Source organism: Protobothrops mucrosquamatus, unplaced genomic scaffold, assembly GCF_001527695.2.
Source record: "Protobothrops mucrosquamatus isolate PMUCROS unplaced genomic scaffold, P.Mucros_1.0 scaffold3655, whole genome shotgun sequence".
In the NCBI taxonomy this organism is placed as follows: Eukaryota; Metazoa; Chordata; class Lepidosauria; order Squamata; family Viperidae; genus Protobothrops; species Protobothrops mucrosquamatus.
This window is the reverse complement of record NW_015389616.1, coordinates 34,045-47,936: the sequence shown is the minus strand read 5'-3', so window position 1 is coordinate 47,936 and position 13,892 is coordinate 34,045. Positions and strand designations below refer to the sequence as shown.

At 47.1% G+C, this 13,892-nt stretch overlaps 1 protein-coding gene across 1 annotated transcript in view; it reads right to left on the bottom strand.

Moving 5' to 3' along the window:
- LOC107298013 (serine/threonine-protein kinase TAO1-like) overlaps positions 1–13,892 on the bottom strand; it is a gene marked incomplete at its 3' end in the record, with an annotated part of 35,645 nt that overhangs the window by 14,473 nt on the left and 7,280 nt on the right. Inside the window, 6 exon segments of the mRNA XM_015827375.1 lie at positions 192–285; positions 3,426–3,517; positions 7,057–7,170; positions 8,841–8,937; positions 10,530–10,575; positions 11,684–11,785. Coding sequence (XP_015682861.1) covers positions 192–285; positions 3,426–3,517; positions 7,057–7,170; positions 8,841–8,937; positions 10,530–10,575; positions 11,684–11,785 — 545 coding nt within the window.

The window sequence follows — 13,892 nt, the reverse complement described above, 5'->3', positions numbered from 1 at the left end:
TGTGTGTGTGAGAGAGAGAGACAGAGAGAGAGACAGAGAGAATAGGTAGGTAGGTAGGTAGGTAGGTAGGAAGATGATAGACAGATAAGCCAGCCAATCTGAGGGGGCTGCTCCCACAATGTGCCCAGAGCTCAATCCCCAACCTCTTCCACTCCCCCTCCCCGCCCCGGCGAGACCCTCTCCCGACTCACCACTCGCTGGACTGGAGGAGGGGGGATTCATTCTGCGCTATGTGATATAAGGCACTCATGGCGTTCATGTTAAACAACGGAGGCTTCCGTTCCGCTGTGCGAAAGAGAAAAGGGGGGGGCTTTAGACCCTGCTGCTGCGGACGCCTCCTCTCTCGCCCCCATTGCCCCCCCTCCTGTCCCCGAGACCCTAGGGGGGGAGGGGGGAATGAGAAAGAGCCACAAACACAAGCATCTCCCACTTTGACCTTTGACCCCAGCCAGGAAACTGCCCCCTCTTAAAACAGGTTGTTGTGCTAAACAGCTCGGTGGGCCGTGGTGATTTAGAGTAGTGGTCCCCAACCTTTGGGGTTCCACGGACTGGTAGCGGTGGGGGCGAGGAGGATGGTTTTGCGTGGGTGTGACCGAATCCTGCGTGGGTGGAACTGAAGCTTCGCGCCCTCGCCCGTCGCTCGCGTAGCCCAGTTTACAACCTGCCATTGATCGGTACCGGTCCACATCCTGGGGGTTGAGGCTCCAATTTAGAGAACGAAGGTCAGATCTTATCCTTTTTAGTATTAATTTTAGGGCTCTGGCTTTTTAATGTCTGATGTTTTAATCGTATCATTGTTTTATTCCAGGGGCCTTCAAACGTGGCCCTTTCATGACTTGTGGACTTCAACTCCCAGAATTCCTCAGCCAGGCACGCTGGCTGAGGAATTCTGGGAGTTGAAGTCCACAAGTAGGGGTCTTCCAACTTGGCCCTTTCATGACTTGTGGACTTCAACTCCCAGAATTCCTCAGCCAGGATGCTTTAAGTCAGGGGTCTTCCAACTTGGCCCCTTTGATGACTTGTGGACTTCAACTCCCAGAATTCCTCAGTCAGGAACGCTGGCTGAGGAATTCTGGGAGTCAAAGTCCACAAGCAGGGGTCTTCCAACTTGGCCCTTTCATGACTTGTGGACTTCAACTCCCAGAATTCCTCAGCCAGGCACAATTCTGGGAGTTGAAGTCCACAAGTCATCAAAGGGACAAGTTGGAAGACACCTGTTTTATTCTGTTATTTATGGTGTTCCAAGCTGAACATTCGTTTGGTGGAGAGATGGACGGCAGAGCAATTTAACAAATAAAACCCAAAAAAAAAGAGGGAGGGAGGGAAGGAGGAGGAGGAAGAAGAGGAGGACGACTGTGGGTCCTCTAGTCTTGCTGATCTTACGTGCTTTCTCGTGGACATTTCATTACCCAACTAGGTAACAGCATCAATGCTAATAGGGAGTGGGGTTTGCTATCATTTCATATATTGGTACATGGGTCCCCAACCCCAGGTCTGTGGACCGGTACCGGGCTGCGGCATGCCAGCAACCGGGCCGCACAAACAAGCAAAGCCCCATCTGCGGGATGCAGGCAGCACACAAAACCACACACCCTCCGGTCCATGGAAAAACCTCTCTCCACGGAACCGGTGGTCCCTGGTGCCCCAAAGGTTGGGGACCTCTGGACCAGTGGCTTGGTCAATCAGTGTCAATGAAAGAGTTCTTGGAGGTTCCCTATTTTTTTTTTTTTTTTTTTTACAAAATTTATATGCCGCCCTTCTCCCCATGGGACTCAGGGCGGCTCACAGCATGTTAAAACAATATACAGAATTACCCCTTCTAAAAACCAATTAAAACCCAAATATTAGTGGCTGTGACTATTTAAAATCATTAAAAATTATCCCTATTTAAAATTCACCTTAGGTCAGTCCCGCTTGTTGAAAAAGCCATGTCTTGAGGGCGCGGCGGAAGGTTAGGAGATCCGGAATCGTCCGGATCTCGGGGGGTAGTTCGTTCTCGGGGGGTAGTTCGTTTCTGTTTACCATTTGATTGTTTGTCTAAGTTGGTGGTGCAGTGGTTAGAATGAAGCTTTGCAGGCTGACTCTGCCCACAGCCAGGAAGTTCGATCCTAACCGGCTCCAGGTTGACTCAGCCTTCCGTCCTTCCGAAGTCGGTAAAATGAGGACCCAGATTGTTGGGGGAAAATAGGCTGACTCTGTAAACAGCTCAGAGAGGGCTGTAAAGCAGAGGTCCTCAATCTTTTGGGCACCAGGGACCACTGGTTCCATGGAGAGAGGTTTTTCCGCGGACCGGACGGTGTGTGGTTTTGTGTGCTGCCTGCATCCTGCAGATGGGGCTTTGGTCGTTTGTGCAGACTGGTTGCTGGCATGCTGGGGCCCGGTACTAGCCCATGGCCCTGGGGTTGGGGACCCCTGTTGTAAAGGACTCAGAAGCGGCATATAAGTCTAAATGCTATTGGAGGGAAGGAGGGAGCGAGGAAAGGAGAAGGAAGGAAATCCTGATGTCGCAGTGGTTAGAATACAGCATTGCAGGCTGACTCTGCCCACAGCCAGGAAGTTCGATCCTGACCAGCTCCAGGTTGACTCAGCCTTCCATCCTTATGAGATCGGTAAAATGAGGACCCAGATTGTTGGGGGGCAATACACTGACTCTCTAAACCGCTCAGAGAAGTCTGTAAAGCACTGTGTAGCGGTATATAAGTCTAAGTGGTATTGCTATTCTTCCTTCCTTCCTTTTTTCTCTCCTTCCCTTTTCCCTTCTTCCTTCCTTCCTCCCTTCCATTTTTCTCCTTCCTTCCCTCCCTTTTCCTTCCTTCCCTCTTCTCTTCCTCCCTTTTCTTCCTTCTCTTCTTTCTCTTTTCTTTCTTTCTTTCTTTCTTTCTTTCTTTCTTTCTTTCTTTCTTTCTTTCCTCCCTCTCTCTCTCCTTTCCTCTCTATCTTTCTTTCCTACCGTGGTGGTGCAGTGGTTAGAATGCAGCATTGCAGGCTGACTCTGACCACACCCAGGAAGTTCGATCCTGACCGGCTCCAGGTTGACTCAGCCTTCCATCCTTCCGAGGTCGGTAAAACGAGGACCCAGATTGTTGGGGGCAAATAGACTGACTCTGTAAAACTGCTTAGAGAGGGCTGTAAAAGCGCCGTGAAGCGGTATATAAGTCTAAGTGCTATTGGTGGCTCCTTGAGTGGGGTGTTGTTTACTCCTTGATTCTTAGTCGAGTGTTAATCTTGGTGTTATTCTCTGCCAATCGGGGTGTTGGGTGCTGGTGAGGAGGCATTTGGGTCATTTTGTTCCCTTTTTGGCTTTTCTCTTTTAAGCGGCATGCAGACGTCGTTTATCTCTGTGTGCCTGTCGATGGCTGATTTGTAAAGGAGCGGGAAGAAACAAAGCCTCAGCTGGGGGACCCAAGGAGACCCGCAGGGCTCACCTAATTCGATGCAGGTGATCCCAAGGGACCACACGTCAACTTTACCGTCGTACTGCCCTTCGTCCATGGCCAGGATCACTTCGGGGGCCATCCTGAAAAGCAAACGAAGAAACGCACAACGTTAGGGTCAACGCTGCTCACATCAGGACATTCTTGCTTTGACAACAGATGGAGATGCAGCCTTGTTCTTTCTAATGCTTTACTCTTAGAATTAGAGGATGCTGGGGGGGGAGGAGGAGGAATGTGATGGGAGTTAGTCATCACGATGCAAAAAAGATGTTGAGACTCTGGAAAGAGTGCAGAGAAGAGCAACAAAGGATTAGGGGACTGGAGGCTAAAACATATAAGGAACGGTTGCTGGAATTGGGTATGTCTAGTTCAACGAAGAGAAGGACGAGGGGGGACAGGATAGCAGTCTTCCAGTATCTCAGGGACTACCCCAAAGAAGAGGGAGTCAAGCTATTCTCCAAAGCCCCTGAAGGCAGGACAAGAAGCAACGGATGGAAACTAACCAAGGAGAGAAGCAACCTAGGAGAAACTTCCTGACAGTGAGGACAATTAACCAGTGGAACAACCTGCCTCCAGAAGCGGTGAATGCTCCAACACTGGAAGTTTTTAAGAAGAGACTGGACAGCCATTTGTCCAAAATGGTATAGGGTTTCCTGCCTGAGCAGGGAGTTGGACTAGATGACCTCCAAGGTCCCTTCCAACTTTATCATCATCATTATTATTATTATAGTTAGACATAACAATATTGTAATAGTGCAGTGATGGTGAACCTTTTAGAGACCGAGTGCCCAAACTGCAACCCAAAACCCACTTATTTATCGCCGGGTGCGGGGTGGGCGTGGCCCACTGGGTGGGCGTGGCTGTGGTGGTCATGGCAGACTGGGTGGGTGTGGCCAAGGTGGGCCTGATCACCTTGATGTTGCTCCTGGGGAGGGACGCCTGTGGGGACCGGGCAGGGTTGGGGGAAATCCAGGGGGTCTCTGGCAGGTGGGGCGGTGGGCAGGAGGCTCGTCCTGCGGGGTGAGGCAAGGCGAGGCAGGGCGGGGGTGCCATTGTCACAGGGCAAGGTGAAGCAGGGGCCGGGGTGGCTGCTGCCTGAAACCATCGGCCCCGCACACAGCGGCCAGTGAGCGCATGGGTGTGGGATACATCCGGCCATGTGGGACCTCGGCAAGTTAGCGAGCAGCTGGTTGAAGAGGGATGGTTGCCATCTCCAGGGCATGGTGTGCGTGCCCACAGAGAGGGCTCTGAGTGCCGCCTCTGGCACGCGTGCCATAGGTTTGCGACCACTGTGATAGTGTATGAATTCAGGGCTTTTGAAATAAGAGATGATAAGGAATGGCGGGCTGGAGAACTGGAGGGGAAGCCTGCATTTCAAACTAATTGGGGAATGTGATTTATGGCTGTGAATTGGAGGAGGGAATTGTGCTTTGATACTGTGTGCTCAGGGGAGGGGAATTTAGTTTTTGGCTTCGATTATCTAGTGCCGATATTATGCTACTCGAATAAAAGATTCTTTAGGGTAAACGATGTCTCAAAGTTCTTTGAAGAGTTGCAAACAACCAGATCCACAAGCAAAGAGTTCCATTAGCTATTTTACTGTTCCTGCCTTTTACACAGGAATCCTCCCAGATTGGCAGTTTGCACCCGGAGGAGACTTGGTGTCGGCTCTGCCTGGTTCGGCTTGGCGCCTCACAGGCACCCTGGCATCAAAAGCTGAAAGGGGGGAGAAGGGGAGGAAGAATGAAAGCGGGAAGGAAGAGGGAAAGATGAAAGGGGAACAAAGCTTTGTGTTTTCGTGATAGGAAACTGGGAGGGAGGGGAATGACAGATGGTTAAGAACCAGAGCGGCCGGATCCTGTTTGCACCCGCACCCCATGGCCGGGCGCCCCGAGAAATGCGCGGATTACCCCCAAACATCTCGGAATTCTCAAAACACTTTGGCGAGCTCCGGTTGGCTGGAAATGGACGGGTCACAGGATGGGGGGAGAGGGATGGGCTGTGGGCAAACCTACACTGTATTTTGATATCTAGTGAGCGTGGGAGATTTCAGAGCTGGCTTGACTTTACTGCAACCAACATTCTTAGTAAAAGAACCCTGTGCTTTAACCAAATTGAATCAAAGGCTTTTATTTCCTAAGGGATCAGATTGGGGCAGGTTTAATACTTGGTGAAGTTCAACAGCATTCAAGGGGGACCAGACTATTCTATTCTGTTCTGTTCTGTTCTGTTCTGTTCTGTTCTATTCTATTCTATTCTATTATTATTCTATTCTATTATTATTCTATTATTATTCTATTATTATTCTATTCTATTCTATTCTATTCTATTCTATTCTATTCTATTCTATTCTATTCTATTCTACTCTACTCTACTCTACTCTTATTCTATTCTTCCAGACATGTCAAACACAAGGCCCGGGGGCCGGATGCGGCCCGCGAAGTGGTTTCACGTGGCCTGCGAAGCCGTCCTGGAAACAGTGAGGGAACGGCCCCCGCTGCCTTGGCCTTGGCCCAGGCCGGCCGGGAGCCAATGTACAATTTTGTGGTGGCCATCTATGCCGAAACGCATTCAGTCTTAGCTCTACAAGGCCGTCCGGAAACAGCGAGGAACCGGCCCCTGCCGTGTAGGCCCCACTCCCCTGGGTGCATGCTGGGCAGGTGTCACCCTTTGTGAGGAATGAGGAAATGGACCATGCCTTGGCGCTTGCCCCGGTCCCACCCCCTTCTGCCAGAGACCCTCAGATCTGCTCCACTCCTGCCCAGACCCCCACAGGCATCCTTGACGCGAACAATGTAGAGCTGGCCACGCCCACCCAGTAGGCCACACCCATCCTGTCCCCCCCAGGGCAACCGCAATGCTGATGCGGCCCTCAACGAAATTGACTTTGACACACCTGTCTTTATTCTATTCTATTCTATTCTATTCTATTCTATTCTATTCTATTCTATTCTATTCTATTCCTATTCTATTTCTATTTCTATTCTATTCCTATTCTATTCTATTCCCTAGTCTAGTCCAGTGATGGCGAACCTTTTAGAGACCGAGTGCCCAAACTGCAACCCAAAACCCACTTATTTATCGCCAGGTGCCAGGAGGGTGCCAGGGCTCTGAATGCCGCCTCTGGCACGCGTGCCATAGGTTCGCCACCACTGGTCTACTCCATAATTCTATTCTATTCTATTCTATTCTATTCTATTCTATTCTATTCTATTCTATTCTCTATTCTCTTCTCTTATTCTATTCTCTAGTCTAGTCTAGTCTAGTCTAGTCTATAATTCTATTCTATTATATTCTCTTATTCTATTCTATTCTCTATTCTCTTACTTTATTCTCTTATTCTATTCTATTCTATTCTCTATTCTCTATTCTCTATTCTCTTATTCTATTCTATTCTATTCTATTCTATTCTATTCTATTCTATTCTATTCTATTCTATAGGCTAGTCTAGTCTAGTCTAGTCTAGTCCATAATTCTATTCTATTCTATTCTATTCTATTCTATTCTATTCTATTCTATTCTATTCTATTCTATTCCATTCCATTCCATCCCATCCCATCCCATTCTCTCTTCCCTCCTGCCAATCATGGCGCTCTAACTCCAGGGGGAACCCCTTGCTTACCAGTAGGGAGTCCCCACAAACGAATTGGCAGGGGACGCGATGGAAGCCGATCCAAAATCAGCAAGCTTCACCTGGCCTGGTTCCGTCAGTAGAATGTTCCCCGCCTTGATATCCCTGGGAACGAAAGGAAGGCAAGCCACAGGTTTATCCACGGAATGGGGAAAAAAAGACAGTACAGGCAGTCCTTAGCTTACAACCATTCATTTAGTGACCACTGAACGTTACAACGGCACTTATGACCGTTTTTCACACGACCGTTGACACATCCCCCTGGTCACGTGATCGAAATTCGGATGTTTGGCCATTGACTCGTATTTATGACACTTGCAACGTCCCAGGGTCACGTGATCCCCTTCCTTTGTGATCTTTTGACCAGCAAAGTCAATGGGGAAACCGAATTCACTTAACAACGGTGTGACTAATTGAACAACTGTAGGATGTGGGAAGAAACATCGTAAAATAGGGCAAAGCTCAACTCAACAACTGCCTTGCTTAGCGACAGAAATTGTGGTCGTATGTTGAGCCCTACTTGTCTTTAACTTGCACCCGGGTGGGTGATTTTCTAAAAGCTAAATTTTTGTTTCACAAGTTATTTCTAAAAAAAAAAAGACACCCTTTTTTAAAATATGCCAATAAACGGGGCTGACGCTTCGCTCTGGCTCTGCAAAATGGAATTTATTTGTATCTGGGTGTGTGCCTCTCTTTAGGCCCCTTTCAATCTCTGCGGGCCCTGCCAGGCCACTTCAGCACTACAAGATTTGTTCTTGGAAGCCTAAAAAACTCAGGAGGGAGAAGCAGAAAACAGACAATCAGAAGGTCCACAAGCAGAACACAGAATAACAGGGCTGGAAGGGACCTTGGAGGTCCTCTAGTCCAACCTCCTACTCAGACAAGAGATCCTATGTTATCCTGGATAAATGATTGTCCAGCCTCTTCTTGAAAATCCTCCAGTGATGGAGAACCCACAACTTTTGAAGGAAACTTCCGTTCCACTGATTAATTGTTCTAACTTTCAGGAAGTTTCTCCTTAGTTCCAGGTTGCTTCTCTCCTTGATCAGTTTCCATCCGTTGCTTCTTGTCCTGCCTTCAGGCGCTTTGGAGAAGAGCTTGACTCCCTCTTCTTTGGGGCAACCCCTGAGATACTGGAAGGCTGCTATCCTGTCCCCCCTCGTCCTTCTCTTCGTTAAACTAGACAGACCCAATTCCAGCAACCGTTCATTTTATATGTTTCAGCCTCCAGTCTCCTAATCATCTTTGTTGCTCTTCTCTGCACTCTTTCTAGAGTCTCAGCATCTTTTTTACATCGTGGTGACCAAAACTGGATGCAGGATTCCAAGTGTGGCCTTACCAAGGCCTTGTAAAGTGGTATTAACACTTCACGTGATCTTGATTCTCTCCCTCTGTTAATGCAGCCCAGCACTGTGTTGGCTTTTTTGGCAGCTGCAGCACACGGCTGGCTCATATTTAAGGGATTGTCCACTAGGACTCCGAGGTCCCTCTTGCAGTTACTGGCATTGGGCCAGGTTTCATTCTACATCTATACAGTTGGTTTTTAACAACAGCAACAACAACAACAATAATAATAATAATAATAATAATAAAGTTGGACGGGACCTTGGAGGTCATCTAGTCCAACCCCCTGCTCAGGCAGGAAACCCTAGACCATTTCAGACAAATACATTTTCTTATCTAAGCGTATAACTTTAATTTTCTCTATGTTGAATTTCATTTTGCTACTTAGAGCAAGAACCAATGCAAGGAGAGATACACAGCAAAGTACTCACCGGTGGATCAGGTTGTGGGAATGCAAATAGGCCAATCCTTGGAGGGCACCGTGGGTGATTGCAGCAATTTCCACTTCTTGCAGCGGCTTTTTATGAACTGAAGGAAAGAGAGGTATCGTTAGCAGGGCAGTGATGGCATTAAACCAGGGGTGTCCAACATTGGCAACTTTCAGAGGGGTGGACTTCAACTCCCAGCATTTCCCAGCCAGCATGTTTTAAGAGGGGTGATTTCAACTTCCAGAATTCTGGCTGTGAAATAACAGAATAACAGAGTTGGAAGGGGCCTTGGAGGTCATCTAGTCCAACCCCCTGCTCAGGCAGGAAACCCTATACCATTCCAGACAAATGGGCTGTCCAGTCTCTTCTTAAAAACTTCCAGTGTTGGAGCATTCACTGCTTCTGGAGGCAAGTAGTTCCACTGGTGAATTGCTCTCACTCATAAAATTTATCCTTAGTTCTAAGGTTGCTTCTCTCCTGGATTAGTTTCCATCCGTTGCTTCTTGTCTTGCCTTTAGATGCTCTGGAGAATAGCTTGACTCCCTCTTCTTTGGGGCAGCCCCTGAGATACTGGAAGGCTGCTATCCTGTCCCCCCTCGTCCTTCTCTTCATTAAACGAGACATACCCAATTCCAGCAACCGTTCCTTATATGTTTTAGCCTCCAGTCCCCTAATCATCTTTGTTGCTCTTCTCTGCACTCTTTCTAGAGTCTCAGCATCTTTTTTACATCCTGGTGACCAAAACTGGATGCCGTATTCCAAGTGTGGCCTTACCAAGGCCTTGTAAAGTGGTATTAATACTTCGCGTGATCTTGATTCTCTCCCTCTGTTAATGTAGCCCAGCACTGTGTTGGCCTTTTTGGCAGCTGCAGCACACGGCTGGCTCCTATTTAGGTGATTGTCTACTAGGACTCCGAGATCCCTCTCACAGTTACTACTATTGAGCAAGGTACCCCCTATACCAGACATGTCAAACACAAGGCCCGGAGGCCGGATGCGGCCCGTGAAGTGGTTTCATGTGGCCCGCGAAGCCATCCTGGAAACGGCCCCCGCTTCCTTGGCCCTGGCCGGCCGGGAGGCAGTGTACAATTTTGTGGTGGCCATCTTGGCACTTGCCCCGGTGGACCATGCCTTGGCACTTGCCCCAGTCCCACCCCCTTCTGCCAGAGACCCTCAGATCTGTCCCACTCCTGCCCAGGCCCCCATAGGCACCCTTGACGCGAATGATGTAGAACTGGCCACGCCCACCCAGTAGGCTGCACCCACTCTGGCCACACCCACCCGCCCCCCCCAAGGGCAACCCCAATGCTGATGCGGCCCTCAGTGAAATTGAGTTTGACACCCCTGCCCTATACTATACCTGTGCATTTGGTTTTTCTTGCCTAAATGTAGAACCTTACCTTTTTCACCACTGAATTTCATTTTGTTAGATAGTGCCCACGAGTCATAAAAGAGCCAAGGTTGCCTACCCCTGGTGTATTGTGATCTCTTAGTAACTGCGGCTTGCAGACCATGGTTTATAGATATACAAATTCAGTGTATTCAACAAGCTGCCATTAAGTAAGCAAGACAAACACATCTAACTTTTACTGAACGCTGAGGAACTGTCTCTAATAAGTTATCCAGCCTAGCTTTTTCATGTAATGAATTAGGGTTCATCAAACAAACAAACAAACAAACAAATGGACTCACCTTCTAGTAAATCTGATGCTGATCCTAAACAATATTCCATAACAAGCTGCAGCAGACAGAAAGGAAAACCAAGGGTTAGGAGGGTGAAGAAAGAAAGATTTGTGACAATAGTTTTCAAAGCCGCAGCTGTCTTTCATTTTCACCACTTTGTTCTACATACAAATACAGTCTCTCTGCATCCGATATTGTCGCGCTTATTTTTATTTGTTTTAAAGTTTTATTTATATCCCGACTTTGTTATTTTTATAAATAACTCAAGGTGGTGAACGTAGCTAATATTGCCGTCTCCTACTGTTTTCTCTACAACACTCCTGTGAGGTGGGTTGGGCTGAGAGTGACTGATCCAAAGTCACCGAGCTGACTTTCAAGACTCACGTGGGACTAGAACTCTGGCTGGGTGACTATGGGCCAATCACCAGGAGCCTAGAGTTCTAATCCTGCCTTAAGCATGAAAGCCAGCTGGGTGACTTTGGGCCAATCACCAGGAGACGGTGAGTTCTAGTCCTGCCTTAGAATGGGCCAATCACCAGGAGACTGGGAGTTCTAGTCCTGCCTTAGGCATGAAAGCCAGCAGGGTGACTTTGGGCCAATCACCAGGAGACGATGAGTTCTAGTCCTGCCTTAGGCACGAAAGCCAGCTGGGTGACTTTGGGCCATTCACCAGGAGATGGTGAGTTCTAGTCCTGCCTTAGAATGGGCCAATCACCAGGAGACTGGGAGTTCTAGTCCTGCCTTAGGCATAAAAGCCAGCTGGGTGACTTTGGGCCATTCACCAGGAGATGGTGAGTTCTAGTCCTGCCTTAGAATGGGCCAATCACCAGGAGACTGGGAGTTCTAGTCCTGCCTTAGGCATAAAAGCCAGCTGGGTGACTTTGGGCCAATCACCAGGAGGCGGTGAGTTCTAGTCCTACCTTAGAATGAAAGCCGGCTGGGTGACTTTGGGCCAATCACCGGGAGATGGTGAGTTCTAGTTCCGCATGAAAGCCAGCTGCGTGACTTTAGCCCAATCCCTCTTTCTTCAGCCCAACCCACCTCACAGGGCTGTTGTTCCGGGGAGGGGAAAGGAGCCTTAGATAGGTTCGCGGCCTTGTTTATAAAAATAATAAAGGTGGGATACTGGCAAAACGAAATGAATAAAACCAACGTCGGCTTACCCATGCTGTGTGGTCCCGCAGGTAGCAGCCTTTGTACTCTATGCTGTTCGGATGCTTAATCCGCTGGAGGAACTTAACTTCCTTCACGATATCCTGCCATTTCTGTGGAAGAGAAGAAGCTTCCTAAGAGGGCAGTAAAACTTAAAAGGGAGTGTAAGGTGATCTAACCGAAATATGGTTAATTATCTTAGGCCAGGGGTAGGTACCCGTGGCTCTTTTATGACTGGTGGACTTCAACTCCCAGAATTCCTGAGCCAGCATGGGGGAACTATGGCTCCCTTGATGACTCGTGGACTTCAACTCCCAGAATTCCTGAGCCAGCCATGCTGAGGGAAAAGGGAGAGGTTTCCAAGTTCCCCCATGCTGGCTCAGGAATTCTGGGAGTTGAAGTCCACCAGTCATGAAGGGGCCATAGTTCCCCCATGCTGGCTCAGGAATTCTGGGAGTTGAAGTCCACAAGTCATGAAGGGAGCCATAGTTCCCCCATGCTGGCTGAGGAATTCTGGGAGTTGAAGTCCACAAGTCATAAAAGAGCCAAGGTTGCCTACCCCTGCCTTAGGCAATATTAGTTAATCACTCCATGTCGTCCTTCTTGCTGGTATGTACTCAAAATTACACATCACATTCCTATCTCTCTGAATCGTTTTTTCTAGCCATTGATAAAAAATTATCCCAGGTTCTAAAGTACACCGAATTTTGTTTCTCTTTAATCTCTAAAGTCAATCTATCCATTTCTGCGCACTCTAGAATTGTTTTTAATTAGTACTTCTTCAGTTGGTAAGTTTTCATTTTTCCCAATATTGGGCAAATACAATTCTTGCTGCTGTTAATACGTGTCATATTAGATATCCGCTCTCCTTCTCGTAGTTGGCTCCTGTTATTCCCTCCGCCGAGAAGGTAAGGGCTGCTACCAGACATAAAATAACACATCGGCGTGCAGAAAGGAAGGACTTCTCTTCAGCCATGGATCCACAGGGATCGCTTACTTCCAAATTTAAACTTGCCCTCTGTGTCGCTTGGTTTTGCCAAAACTCCAGTCTCTCGGTTTCCTTATAAACATATTCAATGTTTCGTTGTAATATATTATATTTATTTCTGACAAAATTGCCTCTTCTTCTAACTTTGCAGTCAAGGTATTAGATCAGTGATGGCAAATTTTGGAGGGCTGGCCATGTCAAAAATTCAGAAAGTGTCTAATTTCATTCTCCTGGCACACATCGCTCTCCTCTGAATAAAAGAGAAACATCTTTCTTTCTCTTTCTTTCCTTCCTTCCTTCACTTTTTCTCCCTCCCTTATTTTTTCCTTTCCTTCCCTTTTTCTCCCTTCCTTCCTCCCTCTTTTCTTTCTTTCCTTTTTCATCCACCATATCTCTCATCCATCTATTTATACATCCATCCTTCTATCTATCTATCTATCTATCTATCTATCTATCTATCTATCTATCTATCTATCTATCTATCTATCTATCTATCTATCTATCATCTATCTATCTATCTATCTACCTATCATCTTCCATCATCTCATCTCATCTCATCCATCCACCCATTCATCATCTATCTGTTTCTCTCTCTCTCTCTCTCTCTCTCTCTCTCTCTCTCTCTCTCTCTCTCTCTCATTCATCCACCATATCTCTCATCCATCCATGTATACATCCATCTATCTAGAAGCTGTGAATGCTCCAACACTGGAAGTTTTTAAGAAGAGACTGGACAGCCACCTGTCTGAAATGGTATAAGGTTTTCTGCCTGAGCAGGGGGTTGGACTAGATGACCTCCAAGGTCCCTTCCAACTTTATTATTATTATTATTATTATTATTATTATTATTATTATTATTATTATTATTATTATTATTATTATTATTATTATTATTATTATTATTATTATTTATTATTATTATTATTATTATCATCTCTATCATCTATCACTGTATGATTTTCCTTCCTTCCTTTCCTACCATATCTAGCTATCCATCCATTCAATTTCCATCCATCCATCCTATTTCTCTCCATCCATCCCTCCATGTCAGTCTATCTCTATCATTCCTCTATCATCCATCATCTCTCATCCATTCATCCATTTATACATGCTATCTATCTATCTATCTATCTATCTATCTATCTATCTATCTATCTATCTATCTATCTATCTATCTAATCTATCTATATCCATCCATCCATCTACCTATCTCTCTCTCTATCTATCTCTCT